This window comes from Zootoca vivipara, chromosome 9 (genome assembly GCF_965207765.1).
Source record: "Zootoca vivipara chromosome 9, rZooViv2.hap1.1, whole genome shotgun sequence".
NCBI classification, from domain to species: domain Eukaryota; kingdom Metazoa; phylum Chordata; class Lepidosauria; order Squamata; family Lacertidae; genus Zootoca; species Zootoca vivipara.
Window position 1 is genome coordinate 30,424,467 of NC_142592.1, and position 17,299 is coordinate 30,441,765.

Genomic DNA, 17,299 nt, shown 5'->3' on the forward strand with positions numbered 1-17,299 from the left:
ATGCATCTAGGACAGCAGGTAAGCTTGCCATATTTCAAAAAGTAAAATTCCTGACACTCCCAAAGAAAAAAAACTAGGGGGAAGGGGGCAGTGGCACGGCCTCCACCCCAAAACAAAAAAACCAACCCCCCCCCAGCATCTCCAAGAGCTGATTCTTCTTCTTCTAGCAGGGAAATAAAGGGAGATTCTTTGTTGAGAGTTCCGCCCTCCCCCCTGCTTTAGGAGGGTGGGACTGATGAGATAAGTTCCTTTGGACCTGCTCCAGAGCAGAGTAGCCACAGGTGTCCTTTCTCCTTTTAGACAGACTCCTTGCCTCCTGGAAAGGGGAGTGATTGTCTTCCTCAAGGCAGCAGCCATGGCAGCTTTGAGAAGGTAACACAGCAGCTCTTGAGGGAGGAGGAAAGTGGGGGCAGGATAACTGAGTCATCTTTATTTTCCTATCCCGGCGGTTGGTGGGTGCTCAGGGCTGCTCTTGCCCTCTTTCCACAGTCCTCCACGCTCCCCTCCTCCTCCTCAGCTGGGGTTGCTGCGTGTGAGGAGGCTGGGGGGACGAGTGTGCTTTGGGTCTCCCACATAAGAGGGGACATTCCTTCCACTACTTGGGGGGTGGGGTGGGAAGAAAACAGAAATAAAAAACCGGGTTTCCATAAGTACAGGAAATTTCAGACATCTCTTAAAATTCAAAAAAATCCCCCAGGACGCCATTTTAGGCGTCCAATTTCCTGGTATGTTGGGAATTTTCCAGACATATAGCAGGCCTACCTGTAGGGTACAGGCAAGTACTAGTTGCAGCCAGCAAAATTCATGCTCCTGGGGTGACCTGTTGTAGTAGTTTGCTTTGTGCTCCTTGAAATTGCAAAGCAAGTGTTGCAAGAGTAAAGAATACACACCTTTACTCATTTCTTCTTCCCTATCCCATCTTTAGAACTCTTGCACAATGACTCATCCTATGTTACCTCAAATGGCCCATGGTGAGGGAAGGAGAAAGGAGGTTGCAAAAGTTTGAAAGTGGCCTTTTTCCTCTCTTTTCCCTCTGGGCTGTATAAAGAAGGCTGGGAAGAGAAGCAAAGAAGGCAATGGAATTCATCATTGCCTTCCCTTGGCTGAGTGCCTGCAGAGCTAGTTGCTGATTTACATTTTTAGGATATCTAAAAAGTATACTGGTCCTACTCTCAATAAAACACTGATGTATATTAATGCAGAATTGGATTTATGGAATATGAAAAAAGGTGACTCCTTGAACTGTTAGCTGTTGCGAACTATGTGTTGTGAACTGCTTTTGACTTCTCAGGACATTGTGTCTTCAAAAAGAGTAATTCAGTTGAAGTGACACATTGACCATCATCTTTGATTGTATCTCAGGTCTGAATGAGCTTTTTACTTCAAATCTCCCTTTATGGTGTGAGCAAACAAATCAGGAAACCTCTAACTAACCATAGCTCCCTATTTTCTCCAGGCTGGGAAAGTGTTCTCAGGATGTTACACCAACTTGAGTGTGTGCTTCTAGAGTCTGCCTGATTCAGAGCAGGGTCTGAGGCTGAACCCACTTCACTGTTGAAGGAAAATTTAAAAAATGATGGTACCTTTCTTTCCCCCCTTTTGACAGAACTGGATGTAAAATTTGCAGGTGTTGTAGCCTATTCAGAGTGGATAAAGCCGGCAAATACAGGCAAATAGGTCTAGGAGATTTAGTGTGCTCCTTTAAATTGTATTTATAGATAATCTTCAGTGTTATTTTTTTAAAACAGAATCAGATAAAATTTGTTCCTTTCTGAGGGGATGACTCTTCCTGCAAAGGGTAGCTTTTGGGGAGATGGCTAAAAGAAAAAGATTCCCTCTGTTCCCCCTAGTGTTTTGTCAGCAATTGTTATGAAAAGGGGAGGTATGAACCCCACTAGGTTTAGAACCTGCCAAATTGTAGACAAGAAGGTTTTTGTACTAGCTGCCTTTAAAGTTGATTTTTGAAGGGTGGGGCAGCTGAAGGATTCCGTTTTCTCCTAGTGGTTTTGTTTATGGGCACCCAAAGCAGCAAGAAAAGTGATTTGAGTAATAGGTTGGCATGGGAATTGGAAGCATTCATCTGGTGGATCCATACTTCCCTACTGCGTATCCTGCATTGTTACTGCCTGAGCTTCTGCTTTTTTGGGTGTTTGGGGGGGCAGCTTGAGAGTAACTCTGCCATGTGCACTTCTTGCCCTTCCTGATTGACTTGTTGGGCTCTGCCTCTTCCCTAATCAAGAGGACTGGTGCTGCCTGTGCAAGTACATTATAAAGTTGCTGGTGATGCAATGCCTTGGAACCTTCCTCCTACTCAGCTGCTTCCTGCAGTGCAGGCAGATGGCATAGTTTGGGTCCACTGCCAGCTCAAAGTAATGCCATCTCTTGTGCTCAGTGTGATGGGCTGGTGGCTTTTCACAGGGTGAGTGGTGGTAGTATAGGAGAGAGAATTGCTGGTTGCTGTTCCTTTTCCTCCCCAGCACCCACCACTGCCATGCTGCATCTCTTGAGGAAAGGATACTGAAGGTCATCATCATTATTAAGAGGGTTTGTAGCTCACTTTTCAGCTGAAAAGGCTTCTAGAGTGGCATACATGAAATCAATTAAAACAAGGCTACAGGCTTGCAATCTACAAAAATATGGTGCACAAGGAAAAGGGGAAGGAAGAGGGAAGGAAATCAAAGCCAGTCATTAATTCTTAAGCTGTTGTTCTTAAAACGACCAAGCAGCACAGTTCAGGGGTAGGAGGTGACTGATCAAGCTGGTTGTTGGGAGTGATTCATGCTTCCCATCTGTCCCACTGAGGCAGTCTGGCTGCTCCCAGGTGACAGGTGAGATATACACTGCACCTGACATCTCCTCTGGGATACCCTGCTCAAGTTCCACACCTTACAAGCTGACCTTGCCAGTATTATCCAGTGGCACAGCCTTGCCTCCTGCTTAACAATAAGAGTGGTAGTTGTGCTGCCAGACTCTGGTGTGACGCAACTCATCACTGTTGCTGCAGTGGAGATGTGTTTTGAGTTTGGTGGTGGGGGAACTCAGTATGACCAGTGCTGCTGCCATACACCTCTGCCAGTGCTGCCACAGAGGTAGACATACCATGTAGCTCCACACCAAGTCCAAACACACAAACTGAGGAAAGCCTGCTATCTAGCAGGGAAGTTGGCTAAATCTGGCAGTCATTAAGGTTGTATCAGCCCCATCTCCCAACTTCCCAAAGGTGGTAACACCTTTCTTGGCTCTGTGGCACTTATCTGATTGGCTGTTTAAAGCCACCTGTCAATCAAATCTTACTTGGGTTGAGAACCCTAAAGACTGGAATGTTACCAACATCTTGTCATTCATCACCCTCCCCTCTGACCACCCAAGATACTGCATTATTTATGATGAAGGCCCTAGCTTTGTGAGTATACAGATCATTGACTTAGCCTGTTTTTCTAAAAGGTTTTCCTTATTTCATAAAAGCACCATTCTTCCTTTCCCCTTTGTTCTCTTACCACCATCCTTAATAAACTTCTTAAAATTGACTGTTAGGTTTCTTGTGTGTGTTTCACACTACATGTGGTTATCAGAGGAATTTGACAGAGAAAAGTAAACTTCCCCAGGCTGCAGTGAGAAATGAGTGAAAAGTTGGATGTTCTCTCTGCCTGAATTTGCCTTTTAAGCTGTCAGGAATGTCATTTCAATTTGATTGGGTTGAAATCAAATACCGGTAGCTGTTTTTAGTTTTAGCATAGAGTTTCTAGGCATATGGCTGGGTACCTTGGCCAGTGTATAATAGAAGTATGTAATGAAATAGTCAAGTGAGTAGTAGGGTAGTTTGGCAAGCTTCTTCCCTGTAGGTTATCTCAGTTTTTTCATGAGTATCATCTCGGCTTTCTGCTGTCCCAGGGCGTCAGGGTGGGTTTAAGTATTTTCTCTCTCTTTTCCCCTCTCTAAATTGTAACAGATACAAACATGTTGCTGGTTGTTTGTTACAAGAGGAAGCCTGTAGAATCTTAAGCACTGCAACAATACCCCATGAACTGTGGTATACCCTTTGAGGGGAGTAATAACGTGTTTTTTTGTAAACCGTTGCTTTATTTCTGGCTGTGCCTTCTGACACTCATCTGAAATTGAAGGGATAAAGTTGCTGTCATTCTTTAGCCTTTTAAGGGTCTTCCCCCCCCCCCCCCGCTTGATCCTTGAAAGGCGTGATAAGTCTTAGAATAAATTATGACCTTACGTTACAGAATTCTTTGTTTTTACTGGAACATCTCCTCTGAGACACTTTTAAACTTAACACTTAAAAAGAAAAAGAAAAGCCTGCCTTTTTGATTGGATAGCAAGTACATCATGACTTCAGTAACATAAATTTCTTTTTGAACAGGCAGCATTGTGCAGTATTGCGCCTTTGTTAGACATCAGGGCACTAAAGTGAGCAAAAGCATGCTACCTCTTTTTTTTAAAACTATTATGAGAGGTATCTTGGTGTGATCTAATTTAAGGCCCAAGTTTGGATATAATTTTATTTCCTTTTACCTTGGATATTGTGATTATGGGGTGTGAGCAGGAAAAATAATAGGAAAGTATGCATACTAATAGTGAATGTGCTACAGGAGTGGCTTTAAAGAACTTGCTAGGTAAAAATACAAATATACACTAGAAGCTTATGTTAGGAAGGTTTTTGGTGATTCAGATCTCATTTGCTATGATATAGAACACAGTGCATGTTCATAATTAATATATAGTGCTTTTCCTGCAATATATTTGAAAGAAAAGCAAACATGTCTACTTTTAACTTTGGTTTTGCAACTCTACCGGTAGTTATCCCTCTAAAAGGAACCTGTAATTCTACTTTTAAGAGTCACCTATTGTATCCAGTCACACAGCTGACAATAAGGCTTCTGTCAGCAGAACTGGGAGGGAGGGAATTTTCAGCAGTCCTCCATTCCCTGCCCCTCTCCCCACATCTGCTCTGGAGGGTTCCCCATCCATGGCTTCATATTATTGAGAGAAGCCTCAAATTTGGTTAGTTGATTTGTATGGTCTCTCTATCATCTATATCTATCTATCTGTCTACAGTATCTATCATCTATCTATCTATCTATCTATCTACCTACAGGGTGCGTCCTTTAAAAGAGGCCCCGTGGATACAGAGTACACAAGTTTCACGGGGCCTCTTTTAAAACTCTCCCTGTATCATTGATAATTGTTTCCAAAGCTGTGCAAATGTAGGAAATGAGTGGATGTACTGACTAGCAGGGCATTAGCTGCTTTTGGGCTCATTTCTTTTGCTTCTGCTAAGGAAAGTCCTGTTCGGTAAATTGATATCTTTGTGGCCTAAGCTTTTTCAATGCACTGTTCAAGTAGAAGGAAACTCTCCCCTTGGAGACCAATAAATATTGTTGCCTGGTTTTTGCTTGTTTTGAATTCCCCAGTGATGATCATTGGGCTAAATTTCCAAGTCACCCGTAAGGTTTTGGTGCACAAATCCTATCAATAGAAATTAAATGCCTAACTCTGATTAGGTGTCTAGTCTCTACTGATGCTGGTATTCAAACGTGTACTCCTTGGCATTTGTACTCTTGTTTCAAAGGCTAATTGCCTTTTCTTGGGTGATTTTTCAGTTTCTGGTACCTGTCTCGTTTTTTTTTAGGCGGGGGCCGAACGATGGAGGATTCAGCCATTTTTCAAGCCTCCATGAATGCTTTGTTTAGGAGGGGAGTTATCTTCAGTAGAAGAGTGGAGGAGTGCAAAACAGGAGCTGGAGGTACCTTCAGTTGGTTGTTTTTTGCCTCCTCTATACTACAAGAACAGTCACAACATTTTCTTTCTTTCTTGAGGTGTAAATCAGCAGTACTGTTCTGTAAGAAATCACTGTGATAGATTTAGGGTACAACCCCATATATTGTGAGGCAATTTTCAGTTTGGGGTTTTCTTTTGATTTTTAGATGGGGAGGATTTCTACAATAGAGTGATCTAAAGGAACTACCTTGCTCTGAACTCATGCAATTGGAGTCATAACTTCACATATCTTTGTCCTTTGACATTGTTATTTTTATGCAAAGTGGGTGGGGCCTGCTCAGGGAAGCGACCACAAATTTTCAGCAGTGCATGCACTTGGGGGGGGGGAGAGAGGAAGAATGGAGAATCACATTTGCCTAAAATACCTGTAGATAGGTACCTGTTATAGGACATTTCGTTCAACCTTCTGAATTGGGGAAGAGATTATAAAAATTAGTCATTGCTTGGCTCGTAAAGGTACTTCTGAATGCTCGGTGAATAGTGCAAACTGCCAACCAGGTATCCGCAATCAATACATTCATTTATTTCATTTTTTAGACGTTTAGTGGTGGTTGTTTAGAGTACTTGTGGAAAAACCTACCTGTTTTCAGGTGCTTTTAATGTGTGTGCCAGATCCACACATGCAGATGTTCCGTCTGCATACAGGTGGACTGCCTCACCTACCTGTCAGAATCCCTTGCTGGATCAGTGATTAAAGGAGGGCAAGAGGAGCTTCAGAGAATGCTTAGCAAATCATTCTCTGAAGTACATCCCACCCTGCTTTTAACAGTGTTCTAGGACGTGTAACAGGGAGGGGGCACTCAGAGAGTGGTTTGCCAACATTCTCTCTGAAGCATCTCCCACCCTCATTAAACCTGGAACAATGCTAAAATGATGGGGCCATCAGTAAGCAGGACCACCTGTTTAGTGCTGAGTTTGGGCAAGCCAGAGAGCATGCCTGAACTCAAGAAGAACACTCTCTTCGCATTTGAGTAATCCTGATTAGCTCTGGGTCCCCATCAAAGGCTTCCAACAACCACCTGGTTAAGGCTTACATACATAGAATCCTACAAATGTGTAATCTGTACACAGTGAAAGATATATAGAACATGCTGATAGAACCTACCGGTAGGTGTGTAGAACTCTACCCACCAAAGTATTAAATCCAAAATGTGAAAATCTTATAGGAGTAGGGTAAGTATAATTTTGATTTTTCACTGCATGTAAGTGCATCAGAACAACAATCTAATACACACCTACACATGCAGTCCCCAAGAGGTACAGATTGAACATCTGCATCAACTGAATGTACATGGCATTGATAACTAAGCAATAAGCATTGTTCACTGTTTGTGAAATTCCATGAATGGATATTGCTGCTTGTTAATGTTTGAGGGAGAACCTCTTGTTCCAAACTAGAAAGCTAAGCAACTTTTAAACTCCCATTACGGTAATTATTACATATGCACCCTAAGGATAATGAGTAAACTCATTGTTTCAATACACAGAAATAGCAATGGTTTTATTTCATTTTATGAAACTGATTAAACTGAGAAAATATTGGAAGAAAGTAACTCTCCATAGCATAAAATAAATTAGCAACCAAAATAATGCTTTATAAGAACAACAACATAGTAGTATTACATGTTTTAAAACTCTTAAGTAGTTTTAAATGCTTAAGTTACTATTTCTAAAAGTGAAATTGTGCTTTTTTCCCTTTTTAAAATTGTTAATCTTTCATACTCTTAACAGGGTGAATCACCACTTGATTTAGCAAAGCAAAGAAAAAATGTTTGGATGATAAATCATCTACAGGAGGCAAGGCAGGCAAAGGGATATGACAATCCATCATTTCTCAGAAAGCTGAGGGCTGATAAGGTGAGAAGAATCTTTAAGTGATGACTCATGTAATGTGTTCTTTTAAAAATAATTTCTGACCCTGCTTAGTTGACACCCCACTACAGTTTGTACCAGGAGGTATTGGGAGTCTTGGACTTATACATCTCTCCCACCCCCAAATTTGCCATTTTCTCACTGCAGCGAGGAGTGATTGACCAATCCTAGGCATCTTGCATTTTTCTGAATCTAGGATCCTTCCTAGTCTTGCAGGATAAACCCCTCTTTGTACATATTAAACTTGCTATGAAGTATCTGAGTGTTAAAACAAAGCACTAACTTTTATAAAGTTCATAAATATCCAGGTTAATTAATTGTTGTTTGTCTTTTTATGTAGGAATTTCGTCAGAAGGTGATGCTGGGAACACCTTTCCTAGTTATTTGGCTGGTTGGGTTTATAGCCGACCTTGATATTGATTCTTGGCTCATTAAAGGACTAATGTATGGTGGTGTTTGGGCTATGGTTCAATTTCTTTCCAAGTAAGTATTTAACTAGGGAATATGTTGGAGTAGATAGTTTGGTTTTACATAAAATACTGACAGATGTATAAAAGCCCCTTTCTTCGGAGGAAATCTTTTACCTAATTCACTCTTCCATTAAATTATTGTTCAGGATAAGTAAGGAAAATTGTGTTTTGATGCCCTTCCATCCTGCCTTCCAGTTGGTTTATAGGAGACCTACTGTGCTAGATTGAAGTGGCATTCATATTTTAGTTCTGAGCAAAAAGAACCTTAAATACCACATCAGTCACATTATGAATAATCAACTACTGTAGATGTGTTGTATGAAAATGTGTCTGTCTGCCCAATGTGTCTGTTTCCACTTTCACAAACCAAATATTGAAATCCCTCTATAAAATGATTAGCTTATTTTCTATAGAAATAAAAATACCCTACTCTTCTATTTCCATAATGTAATGGTCTGTAATAAGCAGACTTCTTTGAGGAGGATATTTTGGGATTTTTTAAAGGGGATCTTAGTATTCAGTGGGTGGATAAAAAAGACAAGAATTATTACAGGCAATGCCCAGGTAGGCACGTTCGAATGACACTTGATCGCGCATATGTACATGGCTCCGAACCTGGAAGTAGCCCAGAAACATCACAAAAGGGGCGGGGTGGGCTTACACGGGCTCCACTGACAAGCACGGGGGTTCGGGACAGAAACCCTATGCAACACAATGATAGCCTGTACAGTATATAACTCTTAATTTTAATGGCTCTAATTTTAATGGCAAAGAGAAATGCATTCATAGTAAGAACATTATTAAACAAAGAAAGTTTGCATGGTTGAGTATCTTAAATTTATTTATTGTCAGTGTAATATGGCACATGTCAGATAAATATTTTAAACACTGGAATCTCTTGTGTAAGTATAAGAGATTATATTACTATAGCTCATGTTCTGGGTTTGGCTTTTGCTTCAAAGTCTGTTAAAATAACTATCATTTTGAGTTTTGCCGAGTGTGCTGTTCAGCCTTATTTTTAACTGCTGTCAAAATGTGGCTTTAGAAGAAAACTTTATTTCCAAATCTCCTTTGACAAAACACATACAAGCAGGAGTATGAAACGGTTTTAGATCTGGTTAGGGGACAGCATATGTAATATGTATGCAAGTAACAATTGGGAAAATTGACCTAAAAAGCAAAAATTACAAACCCAAAAAAGTCAGTCTGTTCAGGCGGTCACATAATTTAAATTAATAATTTAGTGTAGTGGTTAACAACTCCTGAACTCTGATCGTGCATATGTAAAATCTTCTTCATTTGAACATTACAAACTGAACAGATTCATGTTCTGAACCTTGTAATTATGAACTCTTGCAACATTTTGAGGTCTAAAAAAGTGCTTGCTGGTTGTTGAGTAATTTAGATTATTAAGACCTTTTGTAGCAAATGGACAGGTTATTTAAAGCTCTAGCGTTTGTTTCTTTGTTTCTTTGTTTTTAAAAAATCTGGCTATATTTACCAGTTTGTGAATGAGCTAGCACACCCATATTTGAATATGTAATAACCTATTATGTTCTTTGTTTCACAGATCATTCTTTGATCACTCAATGCATAGTGCACTGCCTCTTGGAATCTACCTAGCAACCAAATTCTGGATGTATGTGACATGGTTTTTCTGGTTTTGGAACGATATCCTTTATATTGTGCTCAGCATTTGAATTTTTTTCATTTTAGTGAGTTATATTCCAGTGCTCACATTCAAGAAAATTAAGAGGCTAGAATTTTAAGAAATTAAGAAATGGAAGTTTTAACAAGAGGATGTGGAAGTTTTATGGTTCAGACAGGTCATGGAAAAGGGTTAAGGGACTTCAGTGAAGCTGAAGCAGGAGACAAGTGAACACGAGAGGGAGTGAAGCATGACAGTAAGTAAAAGGGGCCAGATGGAACAAGTAAAAGCAGATAGTAGGACATACAGATTGAAGGGGACAGACTTAATTACAGGCCGGGATAGGGAATCTGTTGTTCGATTCCCATTATCCCCAGACAACATGGTTGTGCATACATGGTTGTGTATACCCATTAGTTAAATTACTCAAAACACAAGCTCACAGGTTTTATTGATTTGTAGCAAAATAAGTTAAAATGAGATGTTTTTGAACAAGTCCTTAAACCTAGCAATATTTAGTCCTAGTCTTCTACCCCCTTGCTTTCAATCTCTTCATTTTCTTTGGCTCTACATAAGTGTTTCCTTCTTGCTCATGCTGACTTTGCTTTCTCAGTAGCTGTGCTGATTGTCATATCCTGATTACTGGCTCCTTCTGAAGTTAATATTTATGAACATTTAATGACATTATAGCAGAGTGATACTACATTTGCAATGTGGGTGCTGCCAAAACAGTCCCCTCTAAATCCTACATGTCAGTTTACTTTAACTGATTAATGTTGCCAGCCTCTATTATTAGTTCTTCTAGCCATTCAAGTTCTGCTGTCAGTCAGCTTGTCTGCAACTTGTTAGAAAAATATATATGACGTGCTCTGTTTTATAGAATGAAGTAGAAAAATTGTGGTCAGGGTATGAATTTACTCTCATACGTCTTACAGTTGGATGAAACCAATTGCATCAGAGAACAGTGCCTTCTTTGTAGGAAGAATAATGTGATATCTGACTAAATGTCTCTGTGGCGGCCTTTTATAAATATGCTTCTGGAATATGTTTTGATCAGAAATAAAAGGGCATCCAGATTGGTTAATTTAAATGTCTAGAATTGACCTTTAACTTGTCACTAGAATTATGATGAAAAGTAATATTTTGGATTTACTCACTGCATTCCACTTGGGACTCTTGAGGTCTGTTTAGTTATTTCTGTGCTGTCTAGGATTGCCTTCTAACCTTGCATCGAAACAAGCTTTGATACTGTTTTATAAACCTTACATAAGAGGGAATCTGGTTAGCTTCAATAATAGTCTACAACACCAGGAAAGACAACCTATAAAAGAGAGAAATTTGTGTTGGATGATACCATGTGATCCCCCTCAGTACTCTTACATACTTACCATTATTAGGAAAAAGGATATGTTGTCCTCTATTCCTGTTAAAGCAAGTGCTTTTCAAGATGTCTGCATTTCATGTAGCAAGTGTTCTTAACTTTCCCCACTTACATAAGGTCAGAGGCCCAACCACAGAGGTAGTTATGTTACCACATTGTGTAGAGCACTAAAAGCAAGCAAATGTGACCGTACAAGGGTAGGGGGGAACCATCTAATCTCTTCCTTTGGCTTGGACCTACCTCTTGCTTCTTAGTCACAGGAACATACTGTCCAGTTTTGAAAGCATCTCTCTGTCAGAGGTTTAATGCCAGACAGACAATTAAGGACATCTAGCTTTTTCGTAGTAGAACATAATACAGTTTTCTCTGCTAGCTTCTTTTTCGTGGTCTAGACATGTTGAAATGAATGCTGGTACTTGTTAAAACATGCAGTCGTACCTTGGTTTTCAAACAGCTTAGTTCTCAAACGTTTTGGCTCCTGAATGCCGCAAACCCGGAAGTGACTCTTCCTGTTTGCGAACTATTTTTGGAAGCCGAACGTCTGACTGGACTTCCGTGGCTTCCAATTGGCTTGTAGGAGCTTCCTGCAGTGAATCAGAAGCCACACTTTGGTTTCCAAACGTTTTGGAAATTGAACTTCAAATTGTAAAGCAGCTGGAATTCAAATACATACTGGGGAAAAAATCCAAGGGGCTGCAATTTATTCCAACATTTTCATTTCCAGATAAAGTACATGTTCCTTTTTTCAGTAAATTATTAAGGGGGAAGAAGAGGAGGAATCTTTAACATGAATGTAATCCATCCCCCCCCCAAGGCGATTATTGTTGTATTCATCATTCCCTGTATAATCTCTTTTATTATAAAGAGTTTTTTGTGATTTAGCTGGAATTTCAGGCCACTAATAGGCATAAACATTAAAAAATATATTAAAAAATGATTGACCATTTGAATGTTTTATGTCAGAAAATGATTTAAAGAGATATAAAAGCTGCAATCCTAAACACATTGACTAGGAAATAAGCTCAACTGAATTCAGAAAGACTTTTGAGAGAACATGTATAATGTTGCACTGTTAATTTTGGAGCTGTCAAACAAATTAAGAGAAGATGATACACTTGAACAGCATATAATGACAAAAAAGGATTATTAGATGTCTTGACATGCATCTAGTATATTCCCTGTGAAGTGCATTAGCAACAGAAAAGTGTATTGCAGAATTCTATTCTTATTTTCAGATAATAATTATTTTTAACAGGAAAGAAAATATATTTAAATTCCTTAACATTTAATACATCTAAATTTTGTGTTCATCCACCTTCCATTTCTTGCTAATAGTGTTGCACTTTTCTACAATTTTGGAAAATCTTGGAAATCAGACCCAGGAATAATTAAAGCCACAGAAGAACAAAAGAAAAAGGTAAAAAGCAAAACAGTCCATTCTTGTTAATGGTTGAAGATGTTGTTTAGATTTTCTATGTACGCACTCAAAGTGTTTTCTAATCAAAGCAATTACAGGAAAGTGTCCCCCGCCCAGCCTCCCACAGAGGGGCACAGGGGGCTGGAGGAGACAGAGAGTTGCTGAAAATTGCTTCTGTCTCTGTTTCACCAAGTTCTTCCATTTAAGATCATCAGAGGTAATTCTAGTCTAAGCAGAGTAAATGCTTGAGGTCAGTCAGATATTTCTGGTGTTTGTTTAAAACATTGTTTAAAACATTCTCTCTTTCACACACACACGCACGCACACACATACACACACAGTCTCTCAAGTCTGCATCTTCCAAGAAATAATTTGGGAAAGAGTTGTGGCACCTTGAAAGTTAAGCCCAGACAAATTACTCATCACATGTGTAATTGTTTTTGGACCAGTCAAAAATGAAGGTGAAGAGGTCATCCTTGAAAGGAAACCAGCATGTCCAGAAGAAGACTAGGCTGTAGACTCTCTTTCCTGATATAATGTCCTGTGTATTGGGAGATTTTAATGTATACCAGCTATCCTCTTCATGTCACAGCAGAACATAGGGTGGTAACGGCTTCAAACTGAATGCAAGGGGATACATTTTTGAGGTTGGAAAGGGTATGCCTGTTACTGGAGCAGCTCAACAGCCCTAATGCTGGTGCAATCTTGAGAAGCAGCCAAAAACTACTGATCTTGGTGCTGGATAGAATCGCCTTGTATCTTCGAGGCAAGTGGAGCAGAACCAATTACACATGTGTGTATGTAATAGTAATAATAATAATAATAATAATAATAATAATAATAATAATAATAATATTTTTTATTTATACCCTGCCCTTCCCAGTCAAGACCGGGCTCAGGGCGGCTAACAACAAATAATATCAACACAAATATAAAAGAAACAATTCAGTTAAAACACAGATTAATACAATGTTAAAATTCAATTTTAAAATTAAAAATCTACGAATAAGATAAAACCATTATGAAATAAAACCTTAGGGGAGGGTAACCGTGGGGTCAGACTGCGTCAGTCCGAAGGCCAGACGGAACAGCTCTGTCTTGCAGGCCCTACGAAAAGATGACAAATCCCGCAGGGCCCTAGTCTCCTGGGACAGAGCGTTCCACCAGGTCGGGGCCAGTACTGAGAAGGCCCTGGTCCTGGTCGAGGCCAGCCTAGCCACCTTGTGACTCGGGATCTGCAATATGTTATTATTTGTGGACCTTAATGTCCTCTATGGGTCATACCGGGAGAGGCGGTCCCGTAGGTACGAGGGTCCTAAGCTGCATAAGGCTTTAAAGGTCAAAACCAGCACATTGAACCAGTGCAGTTGGTAAAGCACTGGATGAATGTGATCCCGCGGCCGGGACCCCGTAAGGAGCCTCGCCGCAGCATTCTGCACCCGCTGGAGTTTCTGGGTCAGTTTCAAGGTTCAGCCCCGCGTAGAGCGAGTTACAATAATCAAGCCTAGAGGTGACCATCGCATGGATCACTGTGGCCAGATCAGGTTGAGAGAGGTAGGGGACCAACTGCTTAATGCGGCGAAGATGGAAAAATGCCACCTTGGCTGTGGTTGCAACCTGTGCCTCCATGGAAAGGGAGGCATCCAAGGTTACACCCAAGCTCTTGACAGAAGGGGCTGACACTAATTGGGCCCCAGCGAAAGATGGAAGTTGCCCCCCCCCCCGCCCCATGTCATCCCGATCCAGCCAGAGGACCTCTGTCTTCGAAGGATTTAGCTTCAGCTGACTCCCACGTAGCCATCCAGCCACAGCTTCCAAGCACTTGGTCAATGTGTCCGGGGCCGAGGCAGGACGGCCATCCATCAACAGATAAATCTGGGTGTCATCAGCATATTGATGACAACCCAGCCCAAAACTCCGGACAGTCTGGGCAAGGGGGCGCATGAAGATATTAAAAAGCATTGGGGAAAGGATTGCAGCTTGCGGGACTCCACACACCAAGGAGTGCCGCAGTGACAATAGCGCCACCCTCTGTCCCTGACCTGAGATAAAGGAATGCAGCCATTGTTGGACTGTACCCTGAATCCCCACGTCGGCAAGGCGGTGGTCTAAAAGCTCATAATCAACCATGTCGAAGGCGGCTGACAAGTCTAGAAGGCTCAGTATGTAGGCTCAGATGGTTCTGAATTTCTTTGAGGTGAATAAAATGGCATGAAGATATTTTTGCCCAAGCTTGAGATGGTGTTAAACTAAACACGGAGTGTGTTAATAGAAGTTGGGATTTCCAGTGGGGTAGCTTTCCAGTAAAAACAGCCAAGAATCTCCTGGCACCTTGAAGGCTAACAAATTGTTTTATGACATAAGTTTGTTGACTAGAGTCGACTTATGAAGCATGTATGAATATGGTTCTTAAATGATTAAATATTCTTATTTTTGCTTTTCTGCAGACAATAGTGGAACTTGCAGAGACAGGAAGTCTGGACCTCAGTATATTCTGCAGTACCTGTTTGGTAGTATGCTTTTTTGCTTACATGTAATTAAATTACCAATTTTAACATCATGTCTGTTTAGAAAAAGAGTGTATTCCTTGACCTTGTGATATTCATACAGGGTATAAGTTAGCCTCTGCCAACTAAAATACTAAGCCAGCATTTGGGCATTTGGGCAAGTATTTAGCAGGAGCAATACAAGAGTTCCTAGTAATTCTTATGGTTCTTGTTGTTCCCATGTATCTTAATGACAACCCTAGATTAGAATCCTAAAAATAGGAGAGAGAATAGGACTACTTCAGATTGTGACTAAATCAAAAAGTGCATAGATCTCCGTGTGTAGAGCAAAACCATGGAAATACTTCCATTAACAACTTTAGATTAAATTTACAGTGCTATTTTAGATACACACACATCTTATATTGGATATTTTGTAGGAAATTTAGTTCAGTTTGTGATGTGTATAAAGTAAATATCAACATTAGTTATCATCAACTGTCACTTGAGTAAAAGTTTTGCCTTATCTAAAACATCTGTAATGAAGTAAGCAGAATGTGCTTTATATAATAATGTTCTCAACATATACAGGAATTGTGAGATTGTTATGATACATTTATATTCCTATCCAGAATCTAAATTCATGCAACTCTGGACTCTTTAATAAAACCTTTAAAACTATGGTAAATACCATATATCATGTTGCATAAATTATTTGATACTATAATGGTATTTAAAAACTTGTTGCTCTGTATGAAAATCTTTTAAGAACTTGAGATATGGTGAAAGATAAATTTTCTCTTACTTTGGGACATTGATAAGATAGTCTTCACAGATCTGAGTATTTTGTATTTCATACAAATGTGTTTATTCCTTGATAGATACACTATTTTTAAAAATGCAAATGTTAAATGTTGTAGGTGTCATTCTCAAGATAAAATGTCTTTTGTGTGCTGACATTTGTTTTGATGAAATGTTTTCACCTACAGCATTACAACAGTGTTGTGCTCAGTTTTTTCTATATGGAATATAAATTATTTATGCATCCACCCATAAGTAACTGATCTAACTGCAGACGATAAAAATCACCAAAATACTTAATCTTTTGTAAACTCTGCAAGCTTTTCCATCAGTATCGTCATCAGTTTGTTTGATCTCTAATTCAGAGTTTCAGTGTCGGCAGTAAACAACTGTGGGAAATTCTGTTTCGCAATGGAAAGGAGGATTTTCTTGTGTTTCAATTTAATTGAGATTGGCGATTGCAAATGCTGTAAGACTTGTCTATAGTATATAAGACTTGTCTAGTGGGTGTTTGTGACAAATACAAAGCTTCCGTTTAGAGGAAAGTTAAAGTAAGGGAGGTATGTTTTTGCTAGGTGAAGCTAGTACTACAGGCTCCACGTGGTTACATTCTTCAGTTCTTGGTATCATGACATGCATGAGTAATAGAAGCAACAACAATAGCAACATTGTGTTCAAAATTCATATTAAAGATTGATAATATGAAAAGTGTGTTACATTGTATGCATATAAAAATCTGTTGAGCAGATACGGAAACCGGTGAGGTCCAAACACTGTGGTGTGTGCAATCGATGTATAGCCAAGTTTGATCATCACTGCCCCTGGGTTGGTAACTGTGTAGGTAAGTACTGATAAGGAAGAGAAAATTTCCATCGCGTTCAGCTTTCATTCTCAAATAGTATGTGCATTTAGCATATGTGCATTTAGTATGTATTCATGTATTCACCACTGCTATCAGACCAAGAAGATGCCAAACATTTTTATTGTATAGTTTAGAAGCATAAGCAAGCTCAGCCCAGCCTCTTGACCTCCAACGGTCTTCGTCACTGGGAGCTAAAGCAGTATAGCAAATGAATACAGCAGAGAGCAGGGTTTGGTTTTTTTGTGGGGACACAGATTTTTCATGTGAATGTTTGGTAGGTGATCTTGAAGCAAGTATGGTAAAAACTTAGTTTTGAAGCTAAGTCAGGGTGTTTAAGCTTTGCATTTGAGGCACTTCCAACTGGATTCATCTCAACAGAATGCCTGAGCATTTTTAGAGACCTGATTTGTTGCTCTTTTTTTCTTTTACAGTTTTATGATGCATTAATGGTTTTATTGTGTACCACTTTCATTTTTTTGAGTTTGTGGTTTATAAATATTCAAATAAATAAATTTCAGGGTAATATTAGTATTCATAAACATATGAAATAGTTTTATTTTGGAGGAGAAAAGGTT

The 17,299-nt window shown here is 39.8% G+C and overlaps 1 protein-coding gene across 1 annotated transcript in view; it reads left to right on the forward strand.

Moving 5' to 3' along the window:
• Positions 1-17,299, forward strand: part of ZDHHC17 (zDHHC palmitoyltransferase 17) — a 48,244-nt gene that overhangs the window by 23,268 nt on the left and 7,677 nt on the right. Inside the window, exons 8-13 of the mRNA XM_035126738.3 lie at positions 7,519-7,644; positions 8,000-8,142; positions 9,700-9,800; positions 12,451-12,575; positions 15,023-15,085; positions 16,610-16,703. Of these exons, the coding sequence (XP_034982629.3) occupies positions 7,519-7,644; positions 8,000-8,142; positions 9,700-9,800; positions 12,451-12,575; positions 15,023-15,085; positions 16,610-16,703 (652 nt within the window). The remainder of the gene's footprint in view (positions 1-7,518; positions 7,645-7,999; positions 8,143-9,699; positions 9,801-12,450; positions 12,576-15,022; positions 15,086-16,609; positions 16,704-17,299) is intronic.